Genomic DNA, 22,296 nt, shown 5'->3' with positions numbered 1-22,296 from the left:
GAAATACTTTCAAGATTGTCCCATAACACTTAGATGGGAGACTTGAGATATTTCTGCTTATCTCTGCACACCTCACAAAGCTACCTTTCTCCTTAGAAGGACAGCAGAGATGTCATGTGTGCCAGCTTTACAATTATTGCAGTTCAGTGCAACATATTGCCTCCAAAGCACCTTTTATTGTTTCAACTGAAATTTTGGACTGAATTTCAAAAAATCAAAGCAGCTGAAATTTAAGTAACAGTTTTCTGCTAAAGCAGGGTAATAACTTTTACTGCGCATTATGTTTCTCGCATTCTGTTCTCTTATCTAACTAGTACTGATGGTAAAGCAAAAGTAGTATTGTTTCTAGTTAGCTGATAGCTGCTGAACAGGAATTATTTACACAAAGAACAAATTTATCAAAACTGCCTTTACTAGGATAATATTCCCCATCACATAAAAGTGGAATTAAAAGTTTTATTCTAGGAAATCAGGCTTGCAAGTAATGGCAAGTCAACCTGAAATATCCCTTCATATCACACACAGATGTGTGTAACAACTCTTGGTTTAGCTTAATAATTACAAATTATCCCAGAGTACAATACCTCATCTTCAGAGGTATTTTTCATATGCAAAAGTATTTTCAATAATAGGCCACAGAATGTTAAAATGCATCTTGTTCAGCACTACTCAGGCACTTTGAAACTGAACTTTATTCTCTATAGCAAGTGGCAAAAACCAAACCACCCTGCATGAAGAAAGATGCAAAATTTTCTAACCTTAAAGAGCTGGAAATGCATTGCAGTATTTTCTGAAGTTCACCATGCTAGCTGATATTGCAAGTTTTCAGCATAATTTATGAAGACCATTTTTTTTCCAAAAGTTTCCAAGTTAACAGGGTACCTGCACTGCTCTCAATAAAGGCAGTGTGTGGAGGAGAGGGTGGAAGAGGGGGAAAAAAGAATGAGTGAGGTGACTTTTTCTAAGGCCCCACGTTGGGCGCCAAAAAAGAACTGTCGTGGTTTAAGCCCAGGCCGTAAATCAGAACCACGAAGTCCACTTCCCTCCCCCCCACCTTTCTTCCCTCTGCTTCTGGAGGGACGGGTAGGAGAATCAAAAGAATGCAGCTCCCACGGGTTGAGATAAGAACAGTTTAATAACTAAGGTATAACACAAATCACTACTGCTACCACTAATAGTAATAATGATAAAGGAAATAACAAGCAAGAGAATACAACCGCTCACCAACCGGTACCTCACCCCCACCCTGCCATGATCCAGCCCTTCCGGGAACTCTCAGTTCTACATCCTGGGCATGACGTGCTGTGGTATGGAATACCTCTTTGGCTAGTTTGGGTCAGGTGTCCTGTCCCTGCTTCCTCCCGGCTTCTCCTCCTCCCTGGCAGAGCAGGAGACTCACAAAGTCCTTGGTCAGGGTAAACATTCTGACCCACAACTGAAAACATCGGCTTTATCAGTATTATTCTCAGGTCGAAAGTCAAAACGCAGCACTGCACCAGTAGAAAAAATGACTGCTACTGCTGAACCCAGGACATCCTCTCAGTGCAGAGAAATATAAAATTACTTGCTTGGATAAGAGATATGATTTGCATTTATTGAGCACACAGGTACAGCTTAAGACACTACTTTCCTGGAGCTATTTAGTTTCTTTGCTGAGCATCAATACTATGCAATGGTTAACAGAGGAGATGCATTTTTGCATCCTCCTTTCCCATAGATTTTCTTCTGTGGTTGACACACCTGCAGACTCCCATCTTTTTACCCCTCATATCCCCAGACAGATTCAACTCCAGTGAGGCTTCTGTTTTCCTAAAGCTTTCCTTGCATGTTCAGTGTCTCTGTTCATTCTGTATCACCTGCCCCTGCTTCCAGCTCTTGCATACTTCCCTGTGCTTTAGTGTTCTACCAGGAGCTCCTTCCTAACCATGCCACATTTTCACATGTTGCCATGGACCACTTCAACTCAGAGGAGATAATCTTCTAGGTGATGCCATCCATGGACTGGAGTAGCTAAAAAGAGCTTTTAAACATGATACTTGTTCTGCTGACTATGCTCGAGGGCAGTAGCCCCTGGCATAAGGACATTGTTGACTGCTGCACGGAGTAACTAACCTCTGAAGTGCCACACTGTTGGCCAGATCTCATCTTCCAGAGCCTGGAGAGGAGTCTAAAACCCAGCTGCAGAAAACAGCAAATTTAAGTTCTTTTGCACTGAAATGGACTGACATGTATTTTGCTCCAATTAGACAAACCAACAGTAATGAAAGAAGTTGGGGAGTCTTAAGATCTACAGCTATTTTGCAAATTATTACACCACCCTGTAATAACCAATGAATCTCATTAGAATTTACTCAGCCTAAAAACAAAGTCAAACTAGGCCAGACAGCAACCTCTTAAGAACAAATGTACATGCTGAAAGTACCAAAGTAGAATTGTATAGAGATAGTTCATGTATCAGTTTACCAAAAGAAAATTCTTGTACATTGAGAAGAAAAGCCTAAAAAACGACCAAGATAGAAAAACTAAAAAACCCTACCTATACTACATAAAGGGTAACTTATTTTTTTCAATTAATTATTTTCCTCCGTTTGAACTACTGTTGATTTGTATCTTGTAAGTTTCAGCATGTTTGTAAATAGAGGAGTAATTTCAAGTCAATGGAAAACTAATATAGCTTTTGAGAACCAGAAATTGCATGGTACTATAAAACCAGACAGAATAGAAATTCCAGCAAGGCTGGTGAATTAACTGCTCACTCTGAAAAGATTATAAACTACTTCATTTTAAATTATCAAAATTTAAGTAGTTTAAGAAGAGAGCTCTTGCAGTAAAATCACCATTTCATTCACAGCATAGCTGTAAGAATGGTAATTTACAGTCAACAGTCACTACAAGTAACATTAACCAATGCACATAAAGTGAAATATTCTGCTTCTTATGAGGAAACTAAACAGAGGTTTTACAAATTTGCACTGTTGGGATGGGTACTGCCCAGTACCATCTTCACTGTAGGTAAGGCTATATGCTAAAAGAAAGGTATATGTTAAAAGAAAGGTATATGCTAAATACACAGACTCTTCAGTTACGCTTTCTGGTGACCAGTGGTAAACTAGCCAAATTCAGGCTGGATATTAAAGATTATTATGCTTTTAAAATAAGTAGTTAACGGACAAATGAAGAAAAATAAACCTAATTGAGAAAGATGAACATATTTCCAAATATTAATATATTACAAATCTCATTTTGAACAGTCATTTCAAAGGTAATGTTCTGGAAACAAGCATTTTTTATCAGTTCTTTAAAATGTCAACACAAGTTTTGCATATGCCACCAATTCTGGAACTCTTAATGCATTTATAAAACAAATTTAGCTTGGTTTATCTACTGTTAAGACAATATGGGTTTTTGAACTCATTGGGGTTTTTTTGCTACCTACCATATTGCTACAGAGAACATTTTTAACTCATAGCATATTATCAGCATAAACAATAGATTCAGTATCACATACTTGCCATTTTTCTTTTCAGTGAAATAGAAATGAAGCTGTAAAGGTTAACTTCACAGGAAAGTATTAGCTGACTGCATTAAAGCACAAAGATAGAAGACAGTTACTTATGGAACACTATTCACCATTATAATGTTCAAATTCTACAAGAAGGCTAAATATTGATGCATTCCCAAGTCACCTTTCCCCCTGTTTAGTGTTAACAAGTAGGAGTATGTTTTGATGCTTCCAGTTTGTCAAGATCAGGTGAACTGAATGGTTTTACAGAGTACACAATTCCAACTCCTTCAGGGGCTATAAAACCACATTAAACTCGGCTTGTTATTAATAATTCATGTCAACTTCCTTAGTTCACTACAGGGGCATTACTCTTAAGGCATCATGCTTATTTAAACAATGTAACAGGGAAAGTCAGACAAACAGTGTTACCATGAACATGAAAATAAGCCTACCATGAACCTGGGGATACTGAAAGCCCTAAAGAATTTAAAATCTTATGATTTTCAGGCTAAATCCAGCATTCTACACCCCATTCTAAAACTGATATTAATTTAATAGACTGGTAAAACTGATAAAATTCCTTCTATCTCATGAAATCTTGATTATATGCAGATTTGAAATGTCAAATTTCCACACATTTAGCTACACCGCAGAGGTATTAATGCTCTCATCACTCTGATACAGACCCCTTTAACACGAATATTTTACTTTAATTAAGGATTAAATAAAGCATATCCCATGAAACATACCTATGATGAAAAAACTTTATTAATTAGAATACTTATTTGAATACTTTATGAATTAGAATACTATAGGTAAAAAAAACGCTTACTAGTAAAGCAGTTACAATCAACACCAATTACATAAATAAAGAACACAAGTCTTCATTCCTCATGGTCACAGACTAGATGGCTCATACAGTATTATAGCAATTGCTAACATTTGACTACAATACACAACACTAAGTAGATGGACAGATTCAGAAAAAAATGGTATTCCATATAAGCACATTAAGGTAGGGATCAGACACTCAAACTATATTTTTTTTTTATTTACTCAATGGAATAAAATTAATTTTGACACTTCAGTAAAACACCATGGAAAAAACCCATATTTATCCTCACAGAGTTCGTTAATTCTGGTGTGGAAGGAAGGCAAGCGCACTCCAACAGCTTAGTCTGCTCCTTGAGTAAATTAATGACCTAGACATTACAAACTTTTAGTTGTATGGAAGTTAGAAATCCATCTTAGATTCTTTTAAGTAACAAAACACCATTAGTGTTTCAACTGCCTTCTCCCCTCCTTCCCCCAACACTTTTTTTAATCTGCTACTACACTACTGCAGGATTTAACTTGTATGAGCAATAATGTTACTTAATGTAGGCTTTATGCTATCTTTTACACTGGTGTCACAAAGGAAATGAAAAAAGACGACCTTGGAGCCAGTTGGATAGGACAAAAACCTAATCCATAACATTGAAAGAACTGTCTGTATGCTCAGCTTTACGACAGTCCGTATCTATGTGTGCTCATATGGGGGGGTGGGGAGATAGTTTAATACAAGTACTTGTCACTAAGTTTTGATGTTTTTGTTGTTTTCCTACAAAACTTATCTTCTGGGCTTTGAAGACAAACACCTACTACAACCAATACTCTCCCATCTGGCCCACACTTGTAGATATGAATTAAAAAAATAAAACAGGATGTTCTGCTTGAAGAACTCAGGAGACCAATCAGTGTGACTGGTAATTGCTGAAGAGTATTGTACTCACACACATTTGGGCAATTTAATCCTCTAAAGGAAGGGTTAAAAAAAACCAAGAACAGCTGTAATTTAAAGGAAAAAAAAAAAACAACAAACCAACCAACAAACAATAAAATAAAAAAAAAAGTTGATACTAACTTCAGGCTTCTAACTAATAACTTAAAACACTGATTTTCAGAAGCACATATTACTGAAATACTTACTGAGAATTTTTTATCTAGGACAGTTTGAGAAAAAGACAAAAGTCCCAAGTATATATCATCAATACTTTAAGTCGTTCATGCAGCATAAGAGACTGCACCTTCTCAGTCATCTGTTTAAGTTCCAGAAATACTGTAAAAATCTTTAAGATGAGATTTGTAGAAAGAAGCTGGACTTCAGACATAGCCAAATGCAAAACTCCTAATTACATAGGTTCAAAAGAATCACAGACCTGTCTGCTATGCATGAATTATAACTGATTAATATCTTCATATGAGGTTACTCCCTCATAAGAAGCTATAAACTCCTATGTTGCCACAAAAGGATGGCAGAGCCATTGCTTATATAAAATTCTTGTAAATATACACCTTTGAGAACTCAAAATGCTCAACAGTGCTAATTTTATGTAAAACATCGGACCCCCATAAGCCTCCACATGAAGCTCCAACTCACCAGACCTTCACCACTTAATTCAAATAAAGGGAAAGAACAGCCACAATGGCCACACAGCCTGTGGAAGAGTGCTGGAAACAGGAAAAAGCAGGCAGGAAAAATTTTATTTTTTTAAATATCACTATCAAAATGGTATGAATGGTGAATGAAAAGAAAGCTAGAAAGCACCAGGAAGCTTGTTATTGCTTTTCACCTCCAGCAAACAGTTTCGACCCATCTCCATCTCTAGGCTTAAATAGGCTTTGATCTGGCCTTCCTCATCTGCCATTATAATTTTCAAATGCTCGGGTCTGACTTTTTGGAGAAGTAGTTACAGTATTTGAAACTTGCTATAACAATGAGCGTCTAGCACAGATAAAGGCTAAAAGGGCAAAGCCTCAGAGTACGTAGGACTGTTTTACTGCTATGCTTTTGATGTACAAGAAGAGACTGTCTGTATTGCCTGTATCAAGCATTCTACATACACATTACCTATATACTAAGCAAAGGCAAATTTTAAACAAATCTGTTCGGATTATACTGCAGAAAACAAGGAGGGTCAGGCTATCTACGCAATACATATTTCCCCAATACTTCTCATTCCCTCCCTGTTCAGTAGTGTATTAGCCTAGGAAGGTTGTCCTTCCTGACACTAAACCCCAAGGCCAAACAGAATTTCATTACTGCCTTATGGTACAAACAGTTGCCAAGCCTTCTCAAGAAGTCAGTTATTTCTCCTTGATGTCTAAATCCAGCTAAGACCCAATAAAAGCAACCCAAACTTTCCTTCTGAAGAAGTCAGCATTGTCTTATATGACTATGCCATCACTGTTAACAAAGTCTACTTCCCTAGTAATGATACACAGCAAGTAGATGTGCACAACAGTTTCATGTAGATAAAATGAACAAAGAAAAACATTTCTTGATTTTGTATCTCAAACCCAACATGTGCACAAATGACAAAGTAAATCAAAATTCCTCCTTGTGCACACAGCTCTTCGTCCTCAAAGGGCTGCCTTAATCATATTCATGTCTAGAAATGAAATAAGATTTCAAAAGCTGTATTCATATGAAATCAACTATATGATTTTTGTGTGTGTGTGGCAATTGCATCCTAAATTGGTTTACAGCTGGCTGTCTGCTTTCTCTGAGTTTAGGAAACTGGTTTTATGAACAGTTCTAAAATAACAAATTTTAAATGAAATGGAAATTGATACTGAATACTCATTCCACATAGCAATATGTAAGGACATCTTAGCTCCTTAACAGAATTATATCAATAGTTCCTCTATCGCCCATGGAGGATGCTTTATTTTTTTCCATTTTACTTACAATAAAGAGAAATGCTGATTTCTCACTATTGGAAAATCAGGAATGGAAACCATATGTTGGAACTATTATCACTGTCAGATAAAACTAGGGAAATGCCAGGCTTTCAGAAGTAGAATGCATCGTGAGAAACATCTGAATTCCAGGTTGCTCAAAGCCCCGTCCAACCTGACCTTGAATACTGCCAAGAATGGGGCAACCACAGATTTTGAGGTAACCTGTTCCAATGCCCCACCACCCTCACAGTAAAAAGCTTCTTCATAATGTCTATTCTAAATCTTCCCTATTTTGCGTCTTCAGCAAAGCAAGTGAACAACATTCTCACCACAGATGAGGCCATGCTGCTCTAAGACTCACAAGTCTATGACAAGGATCCAGTGTGAAAGCTGCTTTTGTAGCACATGGGTGGGTTTTTCTTTGCAGTGAGAACTAGATCTGCTAATCATACCCAAATCTTCAGACTTTTGAGTCATGTTTGTGCAGGTAGTCAGATGCCCATTGCTGTTGACTTCTGATCCTGTAAAATCTTGATCAACTACCTAGAAACAATTTAAAGCAAGTCCATGTTCTTTTGCTTAACAAGACAAAGCCTACTGTGGGCCACAGCAGTCCATGAAAGATGGTTTCTTCTGTACTGTATGGAGGGACAAAGGGCTGAGCACTTCATTTGACAAATTACTTTCCCAGACAAAAGAAAAAAACATTGAAATACATGACATGCATTTCTGTTCTCTGGTATGCAGGGGATACAGTGGCCGATGCTGACAGCTGTTTTATTTACTAGTATTTGAGTATTACCTGGCATTTTGAATGCAAACCCTTACACAAGTAAGAAAAAAAAAAAAAAAAACAAACCCTAAATGTGCTTGTGACATGATTTTACAAAGCTCATGTCACAAAACAACCTGCTCACTTTAATGCAGGTTACATGTCCTGCAGTCAGGGCACGTGGCGAAGAACCCAATGTATGTGGACATACAGCAGGTGTTCACTGATTTGACATAATGTTACATTAACTGTGTGGTGCTAACGAGAATGTTAGTATCTGATGCTTACTTTTTAATGTGCAATTATTCTTATCTTCATATTAATAACAAAAAATAGCAAATTTAATTCAGAGATTAATTCGGAGGTGCAGTTTTATAACACCTAAGCGCAAACACTGCAGTCAAATCAACCTGCGGTAAGTATATATAATTCTCAAGAATCTTCAGGTAGAAATAGAAGAATAAAGTTATGGACTGAAGCAATCAACTGAATTCAGAGAGCACAGGTAAACTTTCAGAGCAGTGCTGGGATCAGCTGCGCAGTTCCCATTGATTTTAGTACAGGTTACTCAAGTCTGGTATTTATTTGCAGAACAAGTAAGGCAACAGAAACAGCTCTTGAAGTGCATCCCTTAAGCTTCAGCTGTTTAATGAGATTGATGTGGCCAAAGCAGAGTGCTACACTTCAAAAATCTGAGTTTTAATGTTATTTCAGAGCAGCGTTCAGTACTTTTATAAGGCTGTAATGCATTTTCATTTTACCTGTAGTGAGGGGGAGAAAGGAGGAAAGAATGGAGAACAGCAGGAAAGCAGCTATTCTAAGAAAGGAAGGCATAAAAAGTAAACATAATGCAACAAAGAAGCAAACTAAGAAACTCTTCTTTTCCTTTATTAGAAATATGGGAAACAGATTGTGCTCATCTTGCTTAGGGCCAAGAGCCTCATTGTGTGGAATTCAGCTAGGTTCCACCACACAACTCACTAAGTAGTTTTGCTGTGTTAAAAGAGTAAACCAGATGGGATATTTGCTTCCAACAAGAGAATTCTGCTGGGAATTGTTAAAAGTACTGTAAAAGAAACTTTTCAGCTTCATCTGCTATTTTGTTGTGTACAATGAGGGCAAGAAGAATGAAAAGTAGACTTATGAAAAGAAAAACTCAGAAAATTTAAAAATTCACATTAATCATTAACCGATTTTAGAATTTATCTGCCTCAAAACTCCATCTGCTCACATAAAGCATACACCAGGCTAAAGCTAGATCTCAAACAATAGTAAAGAGTTAGTATCAATAAAATACCTTAAAATTATGTACAGTAAGGCAAAGTACTCAACACAAAGCTGCCTGTAGCTTCATACAGCTTGAAATAAAAATATGTATCATGTCAACAGACTGCTACACCTAAGGCCTGGTAAAACCATAACAGACATAACCTTTTGGTTTGAGACCATTAAGACGATGTTTCATGTTCTTAAAAGAGACCATATTTTCCAGATGAGCTGCAAAAAATACAGAAGGGAGATTAGGTATAGTTCCTGTTCTTGCTGTCTTCTTGCAAATCTGACTAAATTTTTGAAGTCTTGTGCCCTAACTGTGTCACAGCAAAATGAAAAGGTGGGGTTCTTCTAATTTTTAATCAGTATTTTGGACTGTAGACCTGAAAACTGTTCCTGGCAATCAACAGCTTTTCCACCATAGGTTACAACCATTTGATCACAACAGCAAATTTATTCTCACAGAATGAAAAAAATAAAGCTAGTAAATGTAGTATTTTGTAAACAAAGTAGCTCAGATACATACTAAGCCTATTACGTCAGAGAAAGAGGGTCAATTAACGTACAGGGGCAATCTTATGCTTCAGTTATACCCATCCAGTTTGCCAAGCAGAGATACCTACAGCTAAAAATTTATCATTAAAATGGGCAATATATCTATCTATATACATCTTTAATCTTGCCCTCTCAGACTAAAAACTGCTCTAAGCTCTCTTTTGTTCTTTAGCCTGTACTACCAGGCAGACGTTCTAAACAGTCTTTGACTTTGACCTGCCATGTTTCTTCAATCAGGCAGACAGTAGACTGGAATTAAATTGATATGATTGCATAAAAGAAAATCAAATTTTTTCAACATTTAGTTTCAGTAATCTGATTATGAAGGTTTTAGTAATAGCGTAATTACTTTGAAGTCCTGAACATATGCTTCCACTGAAAGTATTCTACAGAGGACACTGTCTCACAAAAGGGAAGAAATGCAAACATAAATGTACCAAAATATTTAATCTCATAAAAAAAAATTAAATTGAAAGGAGAACCATATGCCAGAGATGTAATACGATGTTCAATATGAACCACTTTCGTTTCCATCATCCATAGTCCCTTTATTTAACACCAGTGAAGAAAATGGAAAATACTTTTTCCATGACCTCCAAGCACATAACCAGAAAGTTACAGGATTGGCATATTTAAAAGAGAAAAAAAACACAAAGAAAATGTCTAAGACAAAAAGCAGCTGAATACTGTTTGAAGTGAAAAATTCAAGCAGTGCTAATATTTCCACTGATAATTCAAGCAGTGCTAATATTTCCACTGAAAGGGTGTCTTAGAGAAACAGCTCACAGAGTCATCTTGAAAAGCCCAGATATTTGAGTTTCTTGTGATTCTTACTCTCCTGAATTCAACTAAATGTCCTTTGCTCTATACACTTAAAAGTTACAAAGTCTGATATATTAGGTCTGACACAATACAGTTCTATTGCCTGAATTCACTAGGGAAATCAATGAACTAAGAGGGGAAATTCACCACTAAGCAAAATATTTAGAAATGCTGAACAAAAGATACAGAAAACGGCACCACAAACAACAGGAGAATATTGGGAAAAACAAACAAAATGAAGTAGTGGAACTATGTCATGAGAAAAGCCTCACTCTTTTAACAAAGTAATACTCATACTGTTTGCCAAAACAGTGATGGACAAAACCAACTGTATCTTTTCTGCATAAACAAGTTTGCTTTATTTGTTTTTTTGTGTTTTTATGTATCACAAAAAAATTGCAAACATAAGTTAATTTGCTTCAGTGCTTATCTATGTCATCATAAGCAAGTTCAGTATGTATGCCTACTGTTTTAGGTAGTGCACAAAAAAAATTCAGACATTTGTAATCAAATGAATAAGTTTTCACAGATAAACTAAAGCAAATGAGGATGTCTAACTCTTCTGATAATTAATGTACTGTTCATATCACCTCCACAAATAACAGTACAACCAACACCTTTTGATAGCAACTGCTCTCTAAAAAGCCGTGCTTTCATTTCCTGCACATTAATACAGTATAACCTTGCTGTCCTTTAAACTGTCATCGAATGACAAGTTCTTTCCTCAATTAATATCTTCATTCATCTTTACCAGCTTCTGAAGCTCTTAAACAATAAATCAAATCAACTTGTAAATGCTTTTCTTTAATATACTCGTGAGGATTGTGTGCCCTCCCAGTAGAGGGGTTTAGGCTTAGAGCTTGGAGGCAAAGACGAACTGTGACCTCAAATCATGAGACAATGTGAAAAGAATTTCCAAAAGCATACAATAAAGCACATGAAAATATCTGCTATTTTCTTACCAAAAGATCTATGCTATAGGGACAAATAATACAGAACGGAAGAACTTATACAGAACTTAAATGGAAGACATATACAGAAACTAAAATTCTTGAGATCGTTGATTTGATAACCAGCTTCCTTTCATCATTTCAACTTAGCTCAAACCAGCAAAGTATAGGAAATCATCAGTCTTCCTTAGCAATCATAACTGGAATAAAGCTGAGAGGTGTGGGTTAAAAACTGTATGCAGAATCCAGATAATTCATTTTGGAGACATCTAACTGGCAATGGCCCACTATTCCTTTTCGATATGTGTGTCACTGTTTCCCCCACCCCACTCCAAAGATAAATGGAGAAGAAAATAATGGCATATAATATCACAATTTCACAGGTCACCAGAGAGGATGAAAGCTTTAAACTATTTTAAAGTTCAAAAACTTTCCTCCATTGAGACTGTTAGCATGAATAGATGCATTAATTTCTGCAAGCAGCCTCAAAGGGTTCCAAAGTCCAAGACAGAGCTTTTGCTGTAAAAATTTACTGTAACTGCTTGGAGATTACAAAGCAGAAAAACAGTTAACGTGGTTAATTTCCCTGAAACATATAATTTACAATGCCACTTCTTTTGGAAGACATTGTGAAATATTTAGAATGAATTGCTGAAGATTTTGTGGCTTAACCATGATAAACATGTAGCCACTGTAAAAGAAGTCATCACTGAAAGGTACTATGTAAAGCTATCATGTACTTAACACATTATAATTGTGACTATTTACTGCAATCTTTTGGCTGAATTCATAAGAATTCATTAATCAGACTGCTTTATTCAGAAGAGATGCATGTTTACCAGCACAAATAACAGCTACCACCACACAAATAGCTGAAGGGTATGAAATAAAAGCCAGTCTCACAATTAATTGTCCATTAATTTCTACCCTTAAGATCACTGAACTCAAATTTAGTATTTCACTAATGGTGGGAGAGAACTCAAATTATTCCTCTCATCCCTTGTCTTTTAATAGCTATTTCATGATTACATGGTAAATCTCTTAGAAATTTTCATACGCCTCAAAGAACAATTTCTGTGCTACAATTTTTCCTGGGTCAAACTTCCACAATACTAATGTAGACATGCACATGCTTATTGGGAAAAGTAATACAACATAATAAGTCTGCCTCAAAAAATACACAGCAATGAATTCCCCATCTTGTCCCGCATCAAGAATAAAACGTACAAGAGGGTACTGATGAATTCTTCTATGTAAGATAAAGCTGATGGATTTTTATCCCTATTTTGTAAGGTCATCTATTTTTCTACTTCTTTTGCACTGGTCAAAATACAAAGGAACTGGGAGAGGCCTAAGATACAACATTTGGAAACTGAAATATTAGATTTTAAAGACCATAATTTACCATACTAAAATTTAGTAACTTTATGACTATCAAATCCTCTTAAATGCAAACACTTGCAAGACACCACACACTGTAGTTCAGAAGCGAGAAACCACGTATTGTGAAACAACTGACGACTGTATAATTAAAGCTTGCCTGCTAATTATCTCCAAACCAACCTTTGTAGTAGCACTCTGAATTCTGGGTATACAGCTGCACATTTCCATTTTTTATTTCTTTTAATGGAAAACTTCTAACGTAATTGGCTATATTTTGTGTCAAAAGTTGATTTTCAGTCCAACAATACCCACAGAGTGCATCACAAAAAAAAAAAAAAAAAAAAATTATTGGAAAGAATTAATTGTATCTGTTTTACATAAATCTGTTTGGCAAAGAACAATGTTCCCACTAATGGTTTCACTCTCCCTTGGGCTTCTACTAAATAAACTTGCACCATTCTTGGCATTGTTTGCTTCTGTGATCTGAGCACTTACACAGCTGACAGTACCATGACACCATGACACAGTGTATGGTAGTGCAATTGATTTATTTCAGTAGACAGCGATACATATGTTTCCAATTAAGAAGGCTACTCCACCTCTTGAGACAGTGTTATCAAAACAGAATCCAATAATGTCTCCCGCTTTCAATGTACCTACAAAAGCCACAGTCATTACTTTGGCAGGGACTTTCAAGCAGCAACATTTGCTGTTAAGCTTTCCAAAGTATTTTTTAATATTTTTCTATTTTGCTAGCATAGGTGTTCTCCTAATCTTTTGTGGGAATAAGTGGAATTTTAAATTCTTCATTTTATTCTCATCTCACAGACTGGACTAAATGTTTTGGCAACCGATACTACATTTACACATCACTTAGCCAAAAAATTTATCCTTCCCGATACAAAAGTTTTTTTCTTGGTTTATCTTTATTTGCTACTCAGATAAAGAAATAGGAGTTTAAATATAATCTCCTCCTTTATAATGCCTTTTGTCCAAAGGACTGTGTAATCCTTTGTCACCTGTGGATATGTTCCCAACATCAGCAGGAGCTAAACATACCCTACGACAACTGACAGTGAAGATGCCAAAGGACTAAACAGATCAAAAAGCACCCTGATAAAATTACTTAGTCCCATTTTTGCTATCTCCTATTGCATTTTCCACTTATCTTGAGCCAACTTTGATGTTCACTGGGCCCTTCTTTGAGGATGATATCCAGTGAAAATGGGCAGGATTTTTGCTACAATAGCAAACTGAACTAGTTCAACAGTCAAATTAATATTATGGCCAGACAGGAAAGAGACAGGATGTACAGATGGCATCAGAGAATGGGAGGGAGTAGCATGAGGAAAAAGAAATGGTAGCAAAACCTTTTAATGACTGATTCAGCTACAGCAGAAGTCACAAAACTATTACAACAAGAATTTAGCACAATACAGAGTGAAATCTTAACATATGTGTATGCCCACTTATTATTCTCTTTACAGATATATCACTAGGTAACCAAATAATATAGAAAAGGATGGGGCTTTTGGCAATGAGAAATGATTTTTGAAAACTGCCAGATCTATAGCTGTAGGGCCCTATCCAAAAGGCTCAGAAAACTTCATGAGAATATCGTAGCCACTGCTTGGTCAGTCTTTAATGTGTCTTGATATTACAATACTGCTATTCTGTGGTCATTAAAAATGAAACAAACCAACGCAATCAACCCTCTTTCCTCCCCACTTTGTTACTTTTCCTTCAAAAAGAAATCCAAGCAAAAAGTCTTCTAATTTCTCTTCAAGGAACAAAGAAATCCAGAATGCTCACATATATCTTACAGAAACTAGATGTCTTTTGACCATAACCTATTTCATGATACTAACTTTTTAAAATATTGCTGATAAAGTAATTACAAAGCATTATGTAGGAAAATAACTAAAGCAATACAAATCCATACACAATGTTTCATGATGCAGTTCTCGATATACACTACAATAAAGTTACCTCAGCAGAAGAAAAAGAGGCTCAAAACAACTCCAGCAAAGCAAGTAATGCATATGAAATGTGAGGAATATTTGATGTTCAGAGATTTAGGTTTTGTTTGATCAAATTAACTATTAGAAAGATTATAGCACATGTTCATGACACAAGTGTAACAGTGACCCTCAACTCAAGCCATCATTCCAGTGAAAAGTACGCATTGTAGGGGATCTATCCATGGCATCACATAAGCAAAATCGAACGCCAAGATGACAACAACAAAAGGGGAAGAAAAAAAAAAAAAAATCGCAACATGAGATCCTAAAAATATCTAATAGACAATTCCTAAAACACTTTTCTTTTGGTTGCTAGATTGGCACCATTATTTTCTAGTCTCATTTCATTCAGAGAAATTCTGAAAGTTTGTCACTTTGCTTCCTTAAGATTATATTCATAACAATGAGAAATAGAAATACTTATGCAGAAAGATTACTGACACACTGAAAAAAAGTGCAACACAGAAGAGTGATTAGTCATTCAGATAGCTAAAACTTTCTCCTAGGCTCCCATTCTCACTTAACTTGATTACTGCTGTATGAATCACATTTCATTGTCAAAGCCCTTTGCAACCTGTTTCTACTACTACTTTCACCTCGCATTCACTACAGAAATGCTCACCTACCATTGTTAACTATCTAGAGCCCATCTCCTAAATTTTTAACACAGTTTGGGGTCTTCCCCCATATTTTTGCTCTTTGAGAAACTTCAAAAAAAATTCCAAGAGTTGCCCCAGTATATTCCTTAAAATTCAGTTTTATTAATTTTTTTTTTTTCACCCTCCTGTAATACCTATCAAAAACTACAGAACGTGTTGCCACTCTCCTTGCACCACCACCAGTTCTCAGCAGATGCAGTAGTAAACATGTGTCAGGTGAATGAATGTTGGGTCAATGAAAACAAACTAAAACACCTCCCACACCCTTAAATAAGTGGGGGTTTTCACAACCCAGGTCAGTAACTAGCTCTCTCTGGAGTCAAATGAACATCCGAATATCCGTGTCAGCTCAGTGAATACAGGGTTGGGAAGTAAGAGGGAAGCAAAGGCACTGGAATGTTCTCCTTTAGGCAGCGCTCAACTGCACTATTCACCACCACTTCTGCATATGACTCAGCACTTTACAGTCAAGCAATGAAACAATGAAGCAATGCTCCTTCAGTTACACCCTTGTAACTTCTGTGTCACCACATTGTGAATCAGCTCAGGGAACAGATCCAGGTTAAAAGGAAACTACTTCTTCTGGATTATTTTTTGCCTTTACAGATTATTTTCTGCCTGAAGCAGAAGGAAGCCACTAAGAAAATGTGAACACAGGAAAAAACAAGGGAATAGGAAGTGCCAACAAAAAGGCACAAATCTGGATATACATGGAAGTCTTGTAAGCTTGAGGTAAAAGGCACTACAGAAGTTGTCCACAGAAATGCTTTCATCCATAGCAAACTCCTTTGAGAACTGGCTGACAAAAGACAGTAAGTGTGACACAGGTCCTTCAAGCAGCTGATATTGAGCTCATTTAATTTGTAGCTCTGTTATAAATATGGAAAGCAGAATGAATATGGCTCCTCAAAGGTCAGTAATTTACCCAAGGATTCCTATTTGCATCAGTCAGAATATAGACATATAGCATTCTCTATTCAAAATGAAAAACACCAACTTAAACACTCCTTTTGTACAATTATTTTTAATTATTAAAATAAAATTAAATTAATTTCTATATAGAAGTCTCCCCAAAGTCCTTCACGGAAGAGCCAAGCAGAAAGCAATATAAATAAACTCTAAATGTAAAAAAAAAACCAATATACTCATAAATGAAAAAAACCACTGAGGAATCATTCTGGCAACTTCACTTAGAAGTGAAGCCCATTAGAGAACAATCTTCTAAAAACATTTATAAAAGCAACAGTCATCTTTACCATTTACCTTCATAAATACTTTCAAAGATAAACCCAAAAATTAAAAACCCAGAAGCACTCATGAACTCACTGCAATGCCATGCAAGTGGCAGCTGCCATGGACTTTCCAGATAAATTTGTCCACAGAATTTCTACACAAGTGGACTGCAACATAATTAAGTTGATGTTGCAATATTCTAAATGTGGATTTCACACAGATGAAAATAAATAGTTACATATTTTGAAGGCCTTCCTCCAGGAATAACCCCTTACTGAAAATAAGCATTTTTTTTTTTTTTTTCTTCAGGTAATATGCTAGCACTCAGAGATTCATTTATAAGCAAATCTTTCTCAACAAATCTCTGTTCAGTCAACAAAAATCTAACAAGGCAGGAGAATGTAATAACAAGCAGGATGGAAAATCATATGAAGATTATTAAAAGCCAGTGATAAAGTCAATTGTCTAACCTCTTCTGGAGCAGTAAGTGCTACAGAGAAAGATCTGACACAGCAAAATATCTTAAAAAGTTCCAGCAGAGCGAAAGTTCAAAAAAGAACCATGAGCACAGTCAAACACTTAGAAGAATATGGAGTAGAAAGGTCCACCTCTTTCACTGGACAAAAAATAAAAGCAGAGATGAATAAGAAAAAGTAAGAAAAAACAGCAAACAGCAATACTAACACGTTAGTCAGGTTTATTCTTCCTATTTCACAGCGCAAGAACTAAGGAACACAAAAAGAAAGTGATGGGAAATTATAAATCAATTAAAGGAATTGTCATGTATTGCATAATTATATTATAGAATTCCTTGGCACAAAGACCCAGGAGGACATAAAGCATTTCCAAAAATATGACACTAAAACATTTTGAAAAATATGCCATGTCCTTCATAAGATAATTCTTTAAATACTCGGGTCAAAAAACTGCACACAGATTACACAAATTATCTCACCCTTCCTCTCCTGCTCCAAATATCACCATGTCATTCCTAACTCAAAAATGTTTAGAGAAGACCTCTGAGAAAGCAGGAAATCAGACTCTCTGTATCGTATAGTTTAAAGGCAATTCTTACATCTCCAGGGTCGGATTTTTCCTTTCCTACTTCCCCCAACAGGTTGCTACTTAAATCATTTAAGGTTGCAACTCATGTAAAGCTGTGTTTATAAATATGCAACTAATTTCATAATTAATATTCACAAACATTTCCATCTGCCACAGTTAAAATGAAATTATACTTCCTCAGACACATAAATATTATCTTTATGAGCTGTAAGTAAACATTTAGAATTTAGGATGAGGGCCAGAGGTATCAACTCGTAACCACATGGGCAGTCTCTTATGTACACTCAACTTTTCAAAAGCATTCAAAATCAAACACACACTGCAGTTCTGTAAAAACATGTATAGAATCATAGAATAGTTAGGGTTGGAAAGGAACTTCAGTTCATCCAGTTCCAACCTCCCTGCCACGGGCAGGGACACCTCACACTAAACCATGCCACCTAAGGCTCTGTCCAACCTGGCCTTAAACACCGCCGGGGATGGAGCATTCACAACCTCCCTGGGCAACCCATTCCAGTGCCTCACCACCCTCACAGTAAACAACTTCTTCCTTCTATCTAACCTGAACTTCCCCTGTTTTTAACCCAATACCCTTTGTCCTATAACTACAGTCCCTAATCAAGAGTCCCTCCCTAGCATCATTATAGGCCCCCTTCAGATACTGGAAGGCTGCTATGAGGTCTCCATGCAGCCTTCTCTTCTCCAGGCTCAACAGCCCCAACTTTCTCAGCCTCTCTTCATACAGGAGGTGCTCCACTCCCCTGATCATCCTCGTGGCCCTCCTCTGGACTTGTTCCAACAGTTCCATGTCCTTTTTATGTTGAGGACACCAGAACTGCACACAATACTCCAAGTGAGGTCTCACGAGAGCAGAGTAGAGGGCCAGGATCACCTCCTTCGACCTGCTGGTCACGCTCCTCTTGATGCAGCCCAGGACACTGGTGGCTTTCTGGGCTGCGAGCACACACTGAAGCCGGCTCATGTTCATTTTCTCATTGACCAACACCCCCAAGTCCTTCTCTGCAGGGCTGCTCTGAATCTCTTCTCTGCCCAACCTGTAGCTGTGCCTGGGATTTCTCCGACCCAGGTGGAGGACCTTGCACTTGTCATGGTTAAACTTCGTAAGGTTGGCATCAGCCCACCTCACAAGCATGTCGAGGTCCCTCTTGATGGCATCCCTTCCCTCCGGCATATCAACCGAACCACACAGCTTGGTGTCATTGGCAAACTTGCTGAGGCCGCACTCAATCCCCCTGTCCATGTCACCGACAAAGATGTTGAACAAGACCAGTCCCAACACCAATCCCTGAGGGACACCACTCGTTACTGGTCTCCAGCTGGACATCGAGCCATTGACCACAACTCCTGGCGTGCAGCCATTCAGCCAGTTCTTTATCCACCAAGTGGTCCAACTATCAAATTGATGTCTCTCCAATTTAGAGACAAGGATGTCATGTGGGACAGTGTCGAACACTTTGCACAAGTGCAGGCAGATGACGTCAACTGCTCTACCCCTGTCCCTCAGTTCTGTAGCCCCATCATAGAAAGCCATCAAATTGGTCAGGCAGGATTTCCCCTTAGTGAAGCCATGCTGGCTGTCACCAAGCACCTCCTTGTTTTTCATGTGCCTTAGCATGCCTTCCAGGAGAATCTGCTCCAAGATTTTGCCAGGCACAGAGGTGAGACTGACTGGTCTGTAATTCCCCAGGTCATCCATTTTCCCCTTCTTGAAAATGGGGGTTATATTTCCCTTTTTCCACTCATCGGGAACTTCACCTGATTGCCACAATTTTTCAAATATGATGGCCAGTGGCTTAGCAACTTCATTCACCAGCTCCTTCAGGACCTGCAGATGGATTTCATCAGGTCCCATGGACTTGTCCATGTTCAGGTTCTTAAGATGGTCTCGAACCAGGTCCTTTCCTACAGTAGCCCTAGGGTCTTTATTCTCACAATCCCTCCATCTGCCTTCCAAGACTTGGGTGTTTTGGTCAGAGCATTTGCCAGTGAAGACCGAGGCAAAGAAGTCATTAAGAACCTCAGTCTCCTCCAAATCCAGGGTAGCCAGCTCTCCTTATAGCTTCTGGAGAGGGCCCACCTTGTCCCTAGTCTGTCTTTTATTTGCAATGTAATTGTAGAATCCCTTCCTGTTACCTTTCACATCCCTGGCCAAGTTTAATTCTAACTGAGCCTTAGCTTTCCTAACCTGGGCCCTAGCTTCCTGGACAACATCCCTGTATTCTTCCCAGGCCGCCTGTCCTTGCTTCCACCTTCTATAAGCCTCTTTTTTCCCCCTCAAAGTTTCCTCAGCAGCTCCTTATCCATCCAAGGAAGTCTCCTGGCCCTCCTGCTGCACTTCTTTCTAGTTGGGATGCAGCACTCCTGAGCTTGCAGTAGGTGATCCTTGAATATCAACCAACAGTCTTGGGCCCCCCTGCCCTCTAGGGCTGTATCCCATGGAACCTTACTAAGCAGCTTCCTGAAGAGGCCAAAGTCTGCTCTCTTGAAGCCCAGGGCAGTGAGTTTGCTGCATGCTCTTCTCACTGTCCTGAGGATCTCAAACTTGACCATCGCATGATCGCTACAACCAAGGCTGCCCTGAAGCGTCACATTTCCAACCAGCCCTTCCCTGTTGGTGAGCACGTGGTCAAGCATGGCACCTCTCCTTGTCGGCTCTTCTATTACTTGCAGAATAATTTTATATACTATAGGAAGGTGTCAAGTCAGCAGAGACAACACTGCAAGATGAAAGATGGTAGAATACCTGACCCTCTGTGCTTTTCTTAAGCCAAGCTCTTAATTTAAAATATTCTTTGTTACATAAAAAAAGGTCCATTTAACAAGAAAACTGAATAAGATCCCATTAGAAAGAGACCAGTTACATAAATAGACAGACTGAAATACCATATACATAACTTCTTTTCACTTTTTTTTTAGCTGTTATAAAACCGAAAGAAAAAGAACATTTCCTAAATACTTGCATTCATACACATATAATTCAATAATATTATGTCTAGTTGAAAGATCCATAGGATTCTTGGTCACTTTTGTGATGTTTATTATAAAAAACAATAAATATTTCAACAACAAATGCATGTTTTTCAATTTGATCAGGTCTTATACATACAGCAACTATAATACTCTCAAGGTGAAACAGCAAGTCTGAGGAAAGCAAGGAGTTCTTGAAATACAAGCACATATTTTACATTTTACAGCTTTTACTTTAAATAATCCACAGAAATGAGAAAGTGAAAGCAAGATGAAATGTGTCACAAGATGCCAGGACTATGAAATGGATCCCGTGATTTGTGGGATTCCCCAGGTACACATTGATCTTATAAACAAGATTAAAAACCCCACTTCTGAAACAACTCATTCATGTGTCATATGAGCATTAGAGATGGTACAGAAGCCAAATCAAGGACCGAAGGGTCAAACGTCCAACATGACTAGGCTTAAATTGCTTTTTCAGAGCACTCCCAGCAAGTACTGTGAAAGACCAACACCACGTACGTATACAAGGCAAGGACAAAAAACCACCACAGACCACATAAACCCTACCCAGCAATATTTACAACGGAGAGGCAATAAAAAACAACTTTAAAACGACCTCAGTCACTAACCCTGGGCATGCTGCTGACGGGTCATCCCCACCACAGGGGTAAAGGAGAGTACTGACACCTCAACACTTTGACCCCGCGCTCTCTGCGCGCCCTGCCAAGCGCACCAAGCGCTTTCACCAGAGGGGCGGTAACGAAATAAGATGCTGAGGCCACCGCGCAGCCGGCGACCCCCGGGAACCGCGAGCAGCAGGCATCCCCCGCCTCCCGCAGCGTGGTCCCAGGCGGCCCACCCCACTGAGGCATCAGGGAGGCGGCACGGCCGGACACTCCGACCTGGACCAAGGGGATGCAAGACAGCCCAAGCCGCCGCCGGGGGCCAATGCGCCCGCAGCTTCGGCGGCAAAGGGGCGGGCAGGAAAGGGCGGTACTTCATCCGGGCTCGCTCACTCACCTATCATGGCGGCGATGGCGGCGGAGGACGGCAGGGCATGGAAGGGGAGGCGCGCGCGCACCCTCACGTACATACACGCACGCCGCACGCGTGCACATGCACCCCTGCCGGCCGCGCGAGCGGCGCGGGGGGAGAGGGACACAGCCGGAGGCATGCGCACAAAGCCCAGGGCCCCCTGGGTAACGTAGTTCTCGCTTCTTCACACCGGCAGTTTCTCCTCACATTACCACTCCCACCCCTCCCGTGTTAATTACTTCGTGTTAATTGCTGTCGAGTCGTCTCGCTTTTTGGGTGCACCTGCTGCTAGGCAGCGTGGGAGGAG

At 38.5% G+C, this 22,296-nt stretch overlaps 1 protein-coding gene across 1 annotated transcript in view; it reads right to left on the bottom strand.

Annotated features, from left to right (window-relative positions):
* The window catches only part of PRKN (parkin RBR E3 ubiquitin protein ligase), a gene marked incomplete at both ends in the record, with an annotated part of 739,613 nt that extends 717,657 nt beyond the window's left edge, over positions 1–21,956 (bottom strand). Inside the window, 1 exon segment of the mRNA XM_080615879.1 lies at positions 21,584–21,956. Within this exon segment, the coding sequence (XP_080472005.1) occupies positions 21,584–21,956 (373 nt within the window).
* Positions 21,957–22,296: the final 340 nt, after the last annotated feature.

The sequence above is a fragment of the Psittacula echo genome (genome assembly GCF_963264785.1).
Source record: "Psittacula echo genome assembly, chromosome: 4".
Taxonomy (NCBI): domain Eukaryota; kingdom Metazoa; phylum Chordata; class Aves; order Psittaciformes; family Psittacidae; genus Psittacula; species Psittacula echo.
This window is presented reverse-complemented; position numbering and strand designations above follow the sequence as displayed.